Here is a 13,552-nt window from a genome sequence, read left to right as displayed (position 1 = left end):
GATTTGTGCTACATTCTGTTCACCCATCTCACTAGTGTGACTACATAGTTTCCCCATGTTAGATTGGAAATTTGGGGTCAAGCTATATTTTTATTGATTTTTGTTGTTGTTTTTGTTTTTTAGTGTCTCTCCAAAGATTCAGCTGTACTTGAAGTTCTACAGAAACATTTCAGTGTCAACAAAAACTTGCAGTCATTACATATGCTATTGGTTTGTATTTTTAAATACATTTAGTTTTACCTGATCCGTGAAAATAATTATTAAACATGTTATGTATAATTTTTATGTATAATATATAGACTACCTTATGTTTTGATATATTCATACATATATAATCTGTATTTTTAACATTTTGAAGTACCTTCAAGCTTTTCAATAATAGCTAGGCTATTTCTACATTCTTAACAATAGTATCTGTCAAGAGTAGTGTTTATATCTTGATGTGAAATTTTTAAACTTATAGATGCATTTGGGGAGAAATGTCATTTACTATATTAATTATGCTGATTTTTGAAGATAATAAACAGTTTACATATTGAGTTATTTGGTTATTTTCATTGATACTCTAATTCTCTAACACATAATCAGTACATATTTTAAGTGTTATCATATAAGCATCTCATTTTACTTTGAAGCAGTTAGTTATAAATGATAATTTTTAAGTTTTAGGATTAGCATATATATTGTTACTATATAAAAATATGATTGGTTTTGTATGTTAGTTTTATGTTCTGCATTCAGTTTTGCTGAACTCCCAGACTTGTAAAATTAGTTTCTTTGGAATTTTCTATGTAGACATACTCAGATTGTCTTCCAGTAGATGTGTTTCCTTGACCCCTTTGCGCGCTCTCTCTCTTTCTCTCTCTCTCGCTTGCTCTCTCTCTCTCTCTCTCTCTCTCTCTCTCTCTCTCTCTCTCTCGCTTGCTCTCTCTCTCTCTTTAATTTTTTTTTCTTACCTATTGTCATTCCTTGTTGGCTTGGAAAAGTGAGAGACTTCTTTTTTATACTTGACTTGTTGAGTTTATTATGAATCTTAGATTTTTATCAGATGCTACATCAATAGATATATGATCATAAAATTTTTCTTTAATGATTGACATGTATATTACATTCATTTTGCTTTTAAGGTGATTTGTTTACATAGTTTTGTTTATTTTGTTTTGCTTTTATCACCTGGTAAAGGGGCAGGTCATATACAGGTGTTTAAGTAATGTCAGTATTAATCAAATACTTAGTTGTTGTGAATCACAATATACTTCATTCATTAATAATATTTAAAATTAGTATTTTTTAGAAAATTATACCACATGCTTTTCAGGCATGCCTCATCTGCTTCTACCATGTTATCTTTACTGAGTCTTAGTCCCCATATCTGCTTGGAGTAACAAATGTTGTCTTTCTCCAAATAAACTTTCTGTCTCGTTAGTTTAATTCCCTTCTACCCATTAGAAGTATACTATCACTTTTAGCAACTTGGCTATAGTGAAGTTAGGAATTAAGAATCTTTAGAATCTTTAGATTAAGAATCTTTATGTATTCATAAATACCTAAAGATGCATAAAACAACATATATGATAGCTTTTACTGCAGCCTTGTTTATCATTACAAAAAAATGAAAATGGCGTATGTTTATCAGCAGGAAATGATGACATGTGGGTAATTACAAAGGAGTGTAATAGAAAATGGATGAACTGGAATTGAAATCTCAATGTGGATTAATTCTCATAATAGATTTTCATTTGAAGATAAGTTCTAAAACTAGATTGCATCAGTTGTAGAAGCCTTGAAAATAAAATTATGTTATCTAGTAATACCTACAGTTTAAAGTTTATAAGAATATATTAATATAAAGATATTCTTGACTGTTTTATGTGGCAAAAGGTGCAGTACAATCAAGAACAGTGTCCATAGATCTGTAACGGGTATATTTTAAAAATATAAAAGTATGAGTTATTATATATTTATATATTATTGTTTGATTTTTTTAATGTAAGAAATATCTTATAATAAATAGGAAAAAATGGAAAACAAAAGAGCCACACATGGTCTGAGTTCTAACTTGTAGAAGAATGAACTTCAGGGATTTCCAACCTCTTGTCAATAACTGTAGAATATCTGAAATGCACATTTAACCTGAAGTTGTGTTTGCTACGTGTGTGTATATGTGTGTGTGTACACAAATACATATGTATGTATGTATATGTATGTATCTCTATATGTTGCTACGTTATTTATCTGCTGCATCTACAAATTCTAAATTCTTGTATTCCAAATACATTGAGGGGTGAACTTAGTCCTAGAAGGTGATGTTTGCTTAAGGAGAACTAATTGAAGAAGATAGTTGTCTAAGTTTATAATTGTTTTCAAAATTAGTAACTTCCAAACTGAACCTACTTTTATGTAATATTTGTAAAACTACAAAACAGATATTTTTCTAAGGTGTGTGATAGTATGGTTTTTGGGGTTTTGGGGGGGGGGGTTGTGGTGTTTTGTTTGTTTGTTTTTGGGTTTGTTGTTGTTGTTGTTTTGTTTTGGTCTTTTTGAGACAGGGTTTCTCTGTATAGCCCTGGCTGCCCTGGAACTCACTCTGTAGACCAGACTGGCCTCAAGCTCAGAGATCCTCCTGCCTCTGCCTTCCAAGTGCTGGGATTAAAGGCGTGCGCCATTACTTCTTGGCCAGTTTTTTTTCTTATTGGACTTTCTAAAAATGTTTTTTCTTTTGGAGAGTAAGAAATATGATTCAAATGCAAAGTAGTAGAGAGAGCAGCCTCTAAACTCACTCATCACTATTTTCATGGAGCAAAGTTTGAGGTTATTTCTCTAGTTTCTGTCTTACAAGAATAAATTATAAAATACTTTAAGAAATGTTCTAAAATATCTCCAGAATATTCAAGTAAATAAGTACTTTTTAAAATACACCTTTCTTTAGATGCTTGCTTTAAATCGAGTAACCGTATCACACCCATTTATGACTTCAGCAGATCTGATGGAGGCACAGCATTTGTGTAGCTTGGATTCTAAAGCGAATATTGTACATGGTGAGAAACTACATTGTTAATCTTTCTTTTGATCCTTTGATTTTAAAAGTTCAGATTTAGATGTTTTCTGAGATTATGATTAGTATTGAGCATGGTTCTTTGTATACAGAATGCTTTATATACAACTTTTAATTGTTACTGTATAAATATATTTTCACCCTTACTTAAACGGAAAGAAACTGTGTTTACCACATGGGAATTCCAGGTAGGACTGTTGTTGATGTTCTCCTTGCTTACCCGGAGTGCTAGTCTGTGTGTTGCTTCTTGGTCAGTTGGGTTCACTATCCCTTTTGAAATATAAGATTTATTTTAGATCTAATTTCCAGAAATTCTCTACATAAATGCCTCCCAAAGGCCTATGATGCTTGAAATTGCATGATATCACAATATCTGCTGTTTGTTGAGGTATCAAATCTTTTATACTTGCAGCATATCCCTTTAAGTTTAGAATAAAATCCTTCTGTTGTAGATCAACCCACCCCCGGCATAAAGTCCTTAAAGTCCAGGAAGTTAAATGACTTGTGTTTTTGTAGATAATAGTTGTTGGAATACCTTCAAATTCAGAGAAATACTGACCTCTACCCTTCAAAGCCTTGTTTTCTAGACAACAGTTTAGTGGCAATGACCCTTAGCTCAAGAGTCTATCTCCCTTTAATTCTAGGTCTGTCAGTCTTGGAAATCTGTCTTATAATAGCAATGAAACATTTAAATGACATATATGAAGAGGAGCCCTTTAATTTTCAAATGGTGTATAATGGTAAGATGAAATTCATCATTTTCTTCTAGATTTCTTGCCTGTTCCTTATTTGGAAGTATTAATATTCTCATTGCTTACTCTGCAGAATTTCAGAAATTCATTCAAAGAAAGGCCCATTCTGTTTATAACTTTGAGAAGCCTGTGGTCATGAAGGTATGGTTTGATTTGCTTGTATTTTTTAAAAGATCCAGTAATTTTTTTTTATGGACTTTATAACTCTTTAGAACCCTTAGGTATTTTATTATAGAAATTTTTTCAACAAAATTTTGTAAAAATTAAATGCTTCAGTAATTCTGTAGCTAGCCCGTTTTACAGTTTGTGAGGATATATTGCCCTCTGCTGTCTGTTCTTAGCACTTGTCTACTGAATAGGAACTAACCCTCTACAATCCACAAGTTGGAATTTGCAAGATGTTAAGTTTTATTTAGGGTAAGATAACAGTTTACAACTTTAAAATAATATCCTAAAATACACTCCTCCACTACAAAGAAAATGTAAATCACATTATATAATTTTATATTTTTTGGCAAGCATAAGAAATAAAGGTTAAAAAATTGTAACAGTATATAACCCAATTGATGAAAAATATTTCCAAATTTATAATAGAAGTATTTCCTGAACTATTTTCTCTTGTGTCTTTAAAATTTGGCATATTTATAAAAAGTTACAGCATATCCCAATTTAATAAATGTTCATTAAAAATTCATTCTTTTAAACTCATTAAGTATATAGCTAAAAATAGATTTACATTTTAAAATTATACAACTATACTAATTTTTCTAAGTAAATTTAATCTAGGCATTTTAAGCTTATATTTATTTAATGAAAATTAAATAAAATGCAAATACAGAGCCACACATTTCGAGTTCCTGTTTGTCCAGTGTCATTGGCACAGTGACATATGAGTGACATATGTTCTGGGGAGCATATGAGAGTAAAGGCCTTTTTTTTTTTTTTAAGCAATAGAAGCATGGCCCTCGTTTGGTATCATATACAACATAGTTAGAATTTCATTTTCTGTAACAGTATAAAAGTGAACAGAGTCTTGCGTTCACGCCACGGAAGTCATGGCCTCCTGGAGTAGGCTGTGCCCTTAACCTCCATTCTTGTTCCTGCAGTTTTGAAAAGGGCACTGCCTGTGAGTTTTGGGAATAGTATGTAGATGCTCATTGTACATTTTTAAATAGGGTATATTTTGCAACTTGGAAATATGTTTTTAATTTTGTTCTGTTACACCTGAAAAATTTAGTATTTTCTCATTTTTCAAAGTGAAAGATGTCTGAGTTTTTTTCCTGCCAGTAAGAATTTTTATGATAAACAGTATATTCCAGTGGAACTGTAAAAATACTCAAGAATCTACTTTAGTGTGTCACTGTTTTAGTATTTCATCAGAGAATAGTTTTTCCTTTTTGCCTTAGTGACATACTTCAACAATTACTAAGCAGTGCTTGAGGTGTAGAGTAGGAGGAACCAAGCAATGCAGAGCTCCAGTTAGGTGCCGAGGAAGCCTGGGGGTTAAACTAGTCCCCTCGCCACCAAGTCTGCCAGCTTACAGGGCCCTTTGCTCACACGATGAGCCCAGTAGGCTTACTGTACTCTAGGGTCTTTCTTACCACTTGTATTACAGCCATTAAAACGTTTTACATTTTAAATTTTTAAGTAATTTTTTATTGAAAGTTATTTTCCTGCATGTATCAGTCATGGATTTCCTTCTCTCAAGAGTCTTCTCACCGCCTTACCCTTCTAACACACACACACACTCACACACACACACACACACACACACACACGCATTTTCTCTCTCTCTCTCTGTCTTTCTCTCTCTCTCTCTCTCTCTCTCTCTCTCTCTCTCTCTCTCTCTCTCTCTCTCTCTTACACACACAGGCAAATAGAAAAGAAAGGAATTAAACAGAATGAACAAACTGACAACAGAACGAGAGAGTATCAGGAGAAAGCTTTCATCGAGGCAAGCTTTAGAACCCATGAAAACAAACTTGGAAACCATACTACCTAAGTCAGAGAAGAGAACAAAGAGAACAGTAACAGGAGAAAATGCTGAAACAAAACCCTGTGAGACTGACCCCCACCTCTACCACCACCACCACCCCCTCAAAAAAAACCTTTGGGTTCATTTTGTATTGGCTCTCTGCTACTGGTCATGGTCTTTATCCTTAAGTATAGTTTGTATTCCCAGAGAGATTAGAGAACTATTTTATCCTTTGTAAACAATTGTTAATTGGAAATAGCTTCTTCGTTAGAGAAAGGGAGTCTACTTAGCCATCTCAACCCTTGATATCCCGTCTGGTTTGGACAGTGGTTTTGCCTCCTTTTTCACACAGTTCTCTGAACTTTGAAGGGGAAGGCTCTAATGAAAAACTTCCATTTAGGATTAAGTGTTTGAGGGTCTCTCATTCTGTACATGGTTCAGTTTGAGTCTGCTTCAGGAGAAAGCTTTACTGATGGTAGCTAGATAGCACATTCTGATCTACTAGTATATAGCTATACCATCTCATTAGAAAGTCTTATCAGATTAAGGTTTTAAGATCAAAGTAATAGACAAAGGACTGGAGCTAAGATTTAGGTACAGTACACCCTTCACCCACCACTAGAAAAGTCCACGATGAACCTATGATATACAGTCTATCTAGAAACAAAACCTAATGAGTAAATTTCAGGTAAAATAAATATTTGATTTACATTGAGCATTATGGGGACATATAACTGTATCAAAACACTTTCTCCAGATGTGCAGTTTTTATGGATTTGATTAAATTTGTGTCTGAGGGTGGGGTGAGGCTATTATGTTTAGCAGTGCAAGGTAAGCACTTTATACTGCTGAACTAAATTCATATTCCTAAGGGTGATTTTTAACTCTACTGGTGACTTTTCCATTCTTTTCCTTTATTTTTTATTCCTCTATCTGTCATGAACAAAGTTGAAGTTTATTAGAAAAAGATTTTAGAGCCAGGCCTGGTGGCACATGCCTTTAATCCCAGCATTTAGGAGGCAGAAGTCAGTGTATCTCTGAGTTGGAGGCCTAATCTACAAAGCAAGGTCCAGGACAGCCAGTACTACACAAGGAAATCCTGTCTCCAAAACCATAATGAATAGGCAAATGGATAAAAGGTTTTAACATAAATTCACATGTGAATGGTACAGAGAATACTTAGGAAAAAGGCAGTTAAAAATGTGCTGATTTATCTTCCATCTTTTTGACCTGCCACTGTTTACCAAAAGCAGTAACTATCCTCTGGATTTAACAAGTGTCCCCTTAAGTCTAAACTTTGTCTTTTTTCTTGCAGGCATTTGAGCACTTACAGCAATTGGAATTAATAAAACCCATGGAAAGAACGTCAGTAAATTCTCAGAGAGAGTACCAGCTCGTGAAACTACTTTTGGATAATACTCAAATTATGAATGCTCTCCAGAAATACTCCAACTGCCCTACAGATGTCAGACAGTGGGCAGCGTCCTCCCTGAGCTGGCTGTGAAGACCTAAAAGTACTGCCCTTAATGCCATACACTGCTACATTGCTTTGTTCATAAATACTGTGTATGGGAAATTTGTACTTAGACTTGGCTTAGTACCGTGACTTTGAATACTGACCACGCATGGACGACACAGTTTCATTAATTTAAATTATACCACACAAGTAGCAATTCAAAAAATAAAATGTGCTTATTTTACGAATGGTCCATAAGATGATTTGATACTCTCGTAAAGTGTATGTGGTCCATTAGAAAGATTAACTCCCAACTAAGCATTTATTTTACAGGTCATAATCCTAAGCAGTCAGGAAAGAAATTCGAACAGAAATTACCTGAAGAATATTCCAGCTAAATTAGGAACCTGTGGATATTGGGGTTGGGTTGGTTTTCCTGAGTTGGTTCCTATAAGATCCTCCAATGTGGGATCTTACACAGATCCCCTAGTGTTCTAGTTTAGCAAACTGGCCTACTTGAGCTGAAAAGCTTATGTGGAAAGAGTCCAAACAATTCAGCATTTTCTTCTCTGCATATCTCACAATTGTATGAAATTTTTTAATGTAATTCTAGGTATACGTTAGTTGAGAAGCGATCAAAATTGCCATCTAACAGGCACCTTAAAGGATTCCTGGGCAACTACTTCCACAACCAGTAAATACTCCAGCATTAGCTGTTAGCTGCAAAAAAAGGAATGTTAGTTTCAAAACATGGTATGTTGGTTAGCTCCTAAATACATAGACATAAAACTTAACAGGTTAAAATGGAATTTAATCTCAGTGAGAGTTCCTTTGTTCACAAATAATCTGATTGCATATTTATAAGATTTCATAAAATATATCTCCTTTCTATGTGCACTTTGTAAAGTATCTGCAGACTTAAATGCTATTATTTACAGATTAGAAAACTAACACCAACATCAGGGTCCATGATTACAGTATGTAATCTGTATGGGAATAACTGATGTGACCTTGAATGTAGCTTGGTTTGACTGACACTAAAGTCAATGTTAAAAACTAAAACTTAGCAACATGTTTTTTTACTGTTTTTATGGGATACTGTAAGAAATAATTTACTTTTAAGAAATCTTCAATATAAATTTTCTGTAGTACCTCATAGTTAAAACTTACTTTCTTCATACACAGCCTTTTCCTTTCACAGTAAAACATGTTTAGCTTTCTTTCTTTTTTTAATGATAAAAAATGGAGCTGTAAGGCCAGGCAGTGGTGGCACACGCCTTTAATCCCAGCACTTGAGAGGCAGGCAGACAACAGGATTTCTGAGTTCAAGGCCAGCCTGGTGTGAATACCAGAACAGCTAGGGCTGGCTATACAGAGAAACCCTGCCTTGAAAAACAAACAAACAAATAAATAAATAAAATAATAATAATAAATAAAAATGAAGCCGTAATAACTATCAAGGTCATACAAGTACAGATAGATGTGTCCAATTTTTTAAACTACTTTCACTTTACAAGTTCAAACTACATTATTAGATAAAATGAGAAAAATTAGACTCTTAAAAAACATCACAAGAATGTTTGGCATGGAAGTATGATTCCATGACTTAAGAGTATTTGCAAGAAAGGTAGATCCTTTTAGAACCTAAATAACATTTCCAAACAGTCCTGAGTTACCTCAAGGACAAGAGTGAGCGGGAAGAATGATTGTGAACAGAACCGAAGATTCTCTGCAATGAAAATGTAAAATCTCTGTTCAAGACTCCCTGGGCCAAGAGATGGAAGAATAAGGACTTTCCATGTAGCCTTCCTCCATGTGGCCACTAAAACTTGGATCTTGTTTAAAAGGCATCTGATTTTACACAGACACGTCTGAAAAATTAAAATCCATTGTTCAAACTTCGATACAGCAATGTCTTATAATGTAAGGACATAGTAGCCACTGACCTGTAAGAGTTAGACATCTCAGATTGCAATGGTGTTTCTGTACCAGTGATAATGAACTTTCTCCCATGATGTGTCTTTTGAGTGAGATGACAGACAGTACAGGTTCTTGTTACCTTCACAGTCATCCTGAGAGCACAGAATCTGATGAATCTGACTTAATAAGCCTACGGTCATAGGAAGGACCAACATAGATACTTGGGTAGAAATACAGTCTGTCAGACAACAGTGAGAGGAAAATCCCCTAATTCACAACCTTCCTGGTTTTATGACCCTTGAAAAATCTCAAGACAGAAGAAGCCTCACTATAAATTGGAAATCTCTCATTACCCTCTTTAACAACATAAATACATTGCTAAAGAAAAACTGCATGTGCAAATAATACCATATTCATTTTTTATTTAACATGGGGATGGAATGGGGATAGCATACATTTTATTTGTACAATATTTAACAATCACTTATTCAAGGTGGGATTTTATGGGGATTTTTTTTCATTTTTAGCTTTCTGTTAAATACTTGCAGGAAAAAAAATAGCAAGTACAATATGACAGTAGTACAACAACCTGTGCCCAAAACACTGACAAGAAATACAGAGTAAAGCTAAAATAATTGTTTACCAATATTTTGAGAGGTAACAAATAGGGAGATACGGGTTGAGACTGCATAAAAAACGTACTGCTGGTTGAATATCTGAGGTAAATGATGTTTAATCAAGATGCTACTTGTATCTTTGTCCATAAATTGTAAATAATTTTATGCACATTATACCAAATCTTCCTAAAAAGTAATTTTTCAAAAAAGTAAAAAAGAGAAACTGGAAAATATCTGATGAAGCATTTTTTTAAAAAACAGTAATCAGTCTATTCCATTAAACTACCATCTATCTGGTGAGGGGGTTTCCCAACCATTTGGATTTTACTTAAATGTGACTTAATTATTAAGAATAAGAAAAAGGATCAGAAGCGATGTTTTCATAATTTTGTGATACGTGATTCTGTTTTTAAGTCCAAAGGTGTTTGTTGTTTTTTGTTTTTCCTGGTTGTATTTTTAGAATATCATCATGAAAGATAGTGCAAGTTCATGGGACCAATAATTGTGAGGCACAGTCTCTGTTCTGGAATTCACAAGGTACCTGTAATAAAACATCCAAACAAGAGTCACAAATCACATGCTAAAACTCCTAGCATCTAAAGTACATACAAGATCTGTGCAGGGCAGAGATAGACTTCAAATGAATTCAAACACTGGTTACTCCATCAGTCCTATGGCAGTTGATCATAAGCATTTCTCACATGGGAGATTTGGGCAAGGTAGAGTAAGCAGCAGTTCTGGTGGGTATCAGAAAGGCAAAGTACAAGACATCATGAGCACCATACACATGAAGATATACAGGGGTCCAAGTTTGCCATCTCCCTAAGAAAAATGATTTTCATTCTTTGATCTTTCATTTTCAGTGTCCTTAACTCAATCTTTTTATCTGCCCACTCTGCACTTACTGTAAACCAAACACTAAAATGCCCTGCAAAAGAAAGTTTTAACAAGACTAGGTATAAGGACAGGTAGTCACTGGAACATTCTTAATGTTACTGCTTATAAAAAAGGCTTTCTGTTAATGTAGTTCTTAAGAGAATACAAGTTTTAAAATTGATAAGCTAAATTTACATATAATACCCAAGATTTCTTTTAAAAAAAAATTCTAGCATGAAGACAAAGCATTTTATCTTGGTAAAATTTATCTGTAGTGCTTTCCTAAGCCAAACAGTCATAGTATCCCTCATTTATCAGTTTTTAAAGGAGGTTGGATGTTTACAACCAGTAGCAGTTTGCTTATGGAGAGGAATAATTTTCTTGTATGCATATTTTCTTATGATTTTCCTTGATAATCAAGAATTTGAGGGGCCAAATATGTAGAAATCAAAACAGTGAGCACTGAACTTGGCAATCTCAGGAATACAGTGAGACCTTGGGTACATAGACAACTCACAGTTCTCTATGGTGTGTGGCATACAGACAAGAATGCTATCATCTTCCCGCTCAAAGTCTGTTGACCTATGCATTGTTTGTAATTATTCTTCCCAGAGATTAGTGCACATTATATGTAAAATGTAGTGTCTGATGTCTTAATCATCTGAAGATAACACATTCACAGTGAGCTCCTGACAGTAACGTAAAACTTTATAAAGTTAATGTATGGATGTTAAAGTGACTTAACAAAAATGTATATAACATAATACTGGCTATTTGTTGGTAATTAAAAATTCAGGGAATTAATTTTTTACTTGGGCCTGTAAGCTTGAGGAAAGATTCAATTATATTCTAACGTAATATTGTTTTTAAAAGCACTCTGGTACCTACTTGCCATCAATTCCATTTTCTTCGCAAGGATAAGGCATGAACTATCTGGAATTAGCTGTAAAAGTAATTTGGGGAGGAGGCCGGGCTGTGTTCCTTAGACCAGCACTGGTTACCTCTTAATATCATTGCATATTATAAGTTCAACTTGTTATCCCTGATTTGTTTTTAAAGCAGTAATATCTGAAATCTGTGCTTAAAGGTCACTATCCTTATCCTAAGATAATTCTCTCCATATCACAGACATCAAATATTACTCTGACAAGATGGCACCACGCAATACAGTGATAAAGTTACAAGTCTAGAAGCAGAGTGAAGAATTCTGAGTAATGACACTTCCTGAGGTGATCATAAAACAGTGATAAGAATATCTCACACACTGTTTGGTGAAAAGAAGAAATACACCACCATTTTACATATATAAATAGGAAAAAAATCTATTTTAAAAGAAAAATGAAGAACTTTCCAGTGTCACAGCTCATTTAAAAATTTTTAAATCATGCTTTATGTTTTCAAATATTTCCCAAACACAGCACACCATAAAGAAAAAAGTACTACTTAAGTATGCAATATTTTGGGACCTGGATATAAGGAGGGGGGGCGGGGGAAACACCATATTTTTTTTTCCATTTCAAAAACAGCACTTTGTTTTCCCTAAATTACAAGCCAGTAGAAGAAAAGCTAAAACACTGCTTTACAAATAGCCACTTACTATTGGCACTAAGCATAGCTTACCATTTTTTCTTAAATAACACAGTGAATTTGTAATACCTTGTTATAAAACATGGACTGATTTATTCAAATTCTGTTAGTGTTTTCAATTTTATAATTTAGCAACCGTGGAACTGAGGTATACCTTGTTGAGGGAGGTTAAAGTAATGCTTGGAAGCCTCTTTACTGTACCCCACTTTGATGACTATGTACACAGAACAGCAGCACACTACACATTCACAAGCTGTGTCATGTTGGCATTACAATAGTCATTTATAGAAACAACAGCAAATGCAATAAAAAGTTACCCTTTTTAAAATCTGAAATGAAAAGTTTTTGATTTAAAAAAAATAGCAGTAGTTCATTTAAGGAATTAGTGTCTTCTGACAGACATGAAGAAATCTGATGTCAGTTTCCAAATACTTGATTAGCCAGGTCCAAAAGGCCCATGATTTGGAGAGGCCACCCTCTTGGAGTACATTTTCAGAAGCTCGTTACAGTTTGCAGCTTTTCCCTTCGACTCCCCTTCACATCTGTGCTGCCGACGATGCAGAAAGTCTCCCAGATCCACGCTTTCCACAGGGGCTGCTTGCGTGCATGTCCCGGAGGCATCCTACTCATTTCACACAGAAAATAAACTAAGCACTTCTCTTAGCTTAGCAGCTCCAGTTCAGAGTCCCAATTCTCAGTGTGTACAGATGGTGCAACCATCATAGACTAGATTCTTTGGGAGGAAAGTCAACATTTGTCACCATTGTGACCACTGTTACAATGTCCTCTGTAGTAATAATATTTGTTAGTCTTTGCATCTGAGTGATTCTTTCACCTACACATCCAGCTGATAGCCTGGCTTCTGCATCATGATCCCAACATTCTTCTATCGTTTCACAGAGCATTGCCATTCCCTAAGAGGAAAAGAATAGTGAAACTTAACAGGTGTTGTTTCCTGACAGAAACAGGTTAATAGTGTCATACTGAAATAGCGATTTCCATGGACAGTGGTTTCACGATGAGCAAAGTCTGACCAGTACCCACTCTGAATCTTTTTAACAGATGGATTATGCAAGACAGTCTTTGTCTCAAAATCGTCATCTTTCTGCCTCAAGCATGTGAGTGAAGTAAATGGCTGGGTGAACACTTTTACGGAATGTCATTTACATACCATAAACAAGTTACTTTTCCAAGCATGGGTGATTTGCAACAGGTATATGTTTTTCAGTTCCAAAAATCCATGTTTATAAATCTGATCATTTCAATGCTTGAGCTTTAAAGTAGACTCACAACTAAGTCTAATGTGGGTTATAA

At 34.4% G+C, this 13,552-nt stretch overlaps 2 protein-coding genes across 5 annotated transcripts in view; one reads left to right on the top strand and one right to left on the bottom strand.

The window, feature by feature from the left end:
• Nucleotides 1-7,482, top strand: part of Orc4 (origin recognition complex subunit 4) — a 33,906-nt gene extending 26,424 nt beyond the window's left edge. For all 4 annotated transcript variants that reach the window (XM_052182452.1, XM_052182451.1, XM_052182453.1 and 1 more), the window contains 5 exons: nucleotides 124-210; nucleotides 2,930-3,038; nucleotides 3,700-3,795; nucleotides 3,881-3,948; nucleotides 7,098-7,482. In XM_052182452.1, coding sequence (XP_052038412.1) covers nucleotides 124-210; nucleotides 2,930-3,038; nucleotides 3,700-3,795; nucleotides 3,881-3,948; nucleotides 7,098-7,286 — 549 coding nt within the window. In that variant the 3' untranslated portion in view covers nucleotides 7,287-7,482. The remainder of the gene's footprint in view (nucleotides 1-123; nucleotides 211-2,929; nucleotides 3,039-3,699; nucleotides 3,796-3,880; nucleotides 3,949-7,097) is intronic.
• Nucleotides 7,483-9,560: 2,078 nt separating this feature from the next.
• Nucleotides 9,561-13,552, bottom strand: part of Acvr2a (activin A receptor type 2A) — an 82,375-nt gene continuing 78,383 nt past the window's right edge. Inside the window, exon 11 of the mRNA XM_052182450.1 lies at nucleotides 9,561-13,152. Coding sequence (XP_052038410.1) covers nucleotides 12,958-13,152 — 195 coding nt within the window. The 3' untranslated portion in view covers nucleotides 9,561-12,957. The remainder of the gene's footprint in view (nucleotides 13,153-13,552) is intronic.

Source organism: Apodemus sylvaticus, chromosome 5, assembly GCF_947179515.1.
Source record: "Apodemus sylvaticus chromosome 5, mApoSyl1.1, whole genome shotgun sequence".
NCBI lineage: Eukaryota > Metazoa > Chordata > Mammalia > Rodentia > Muridae > Apodemus > Apodemus sylvaticus.
Note: the sequence above shows the minus strand (reverse complement) of the source record. Positions and strands in the feature narration are given on the sequence as shown.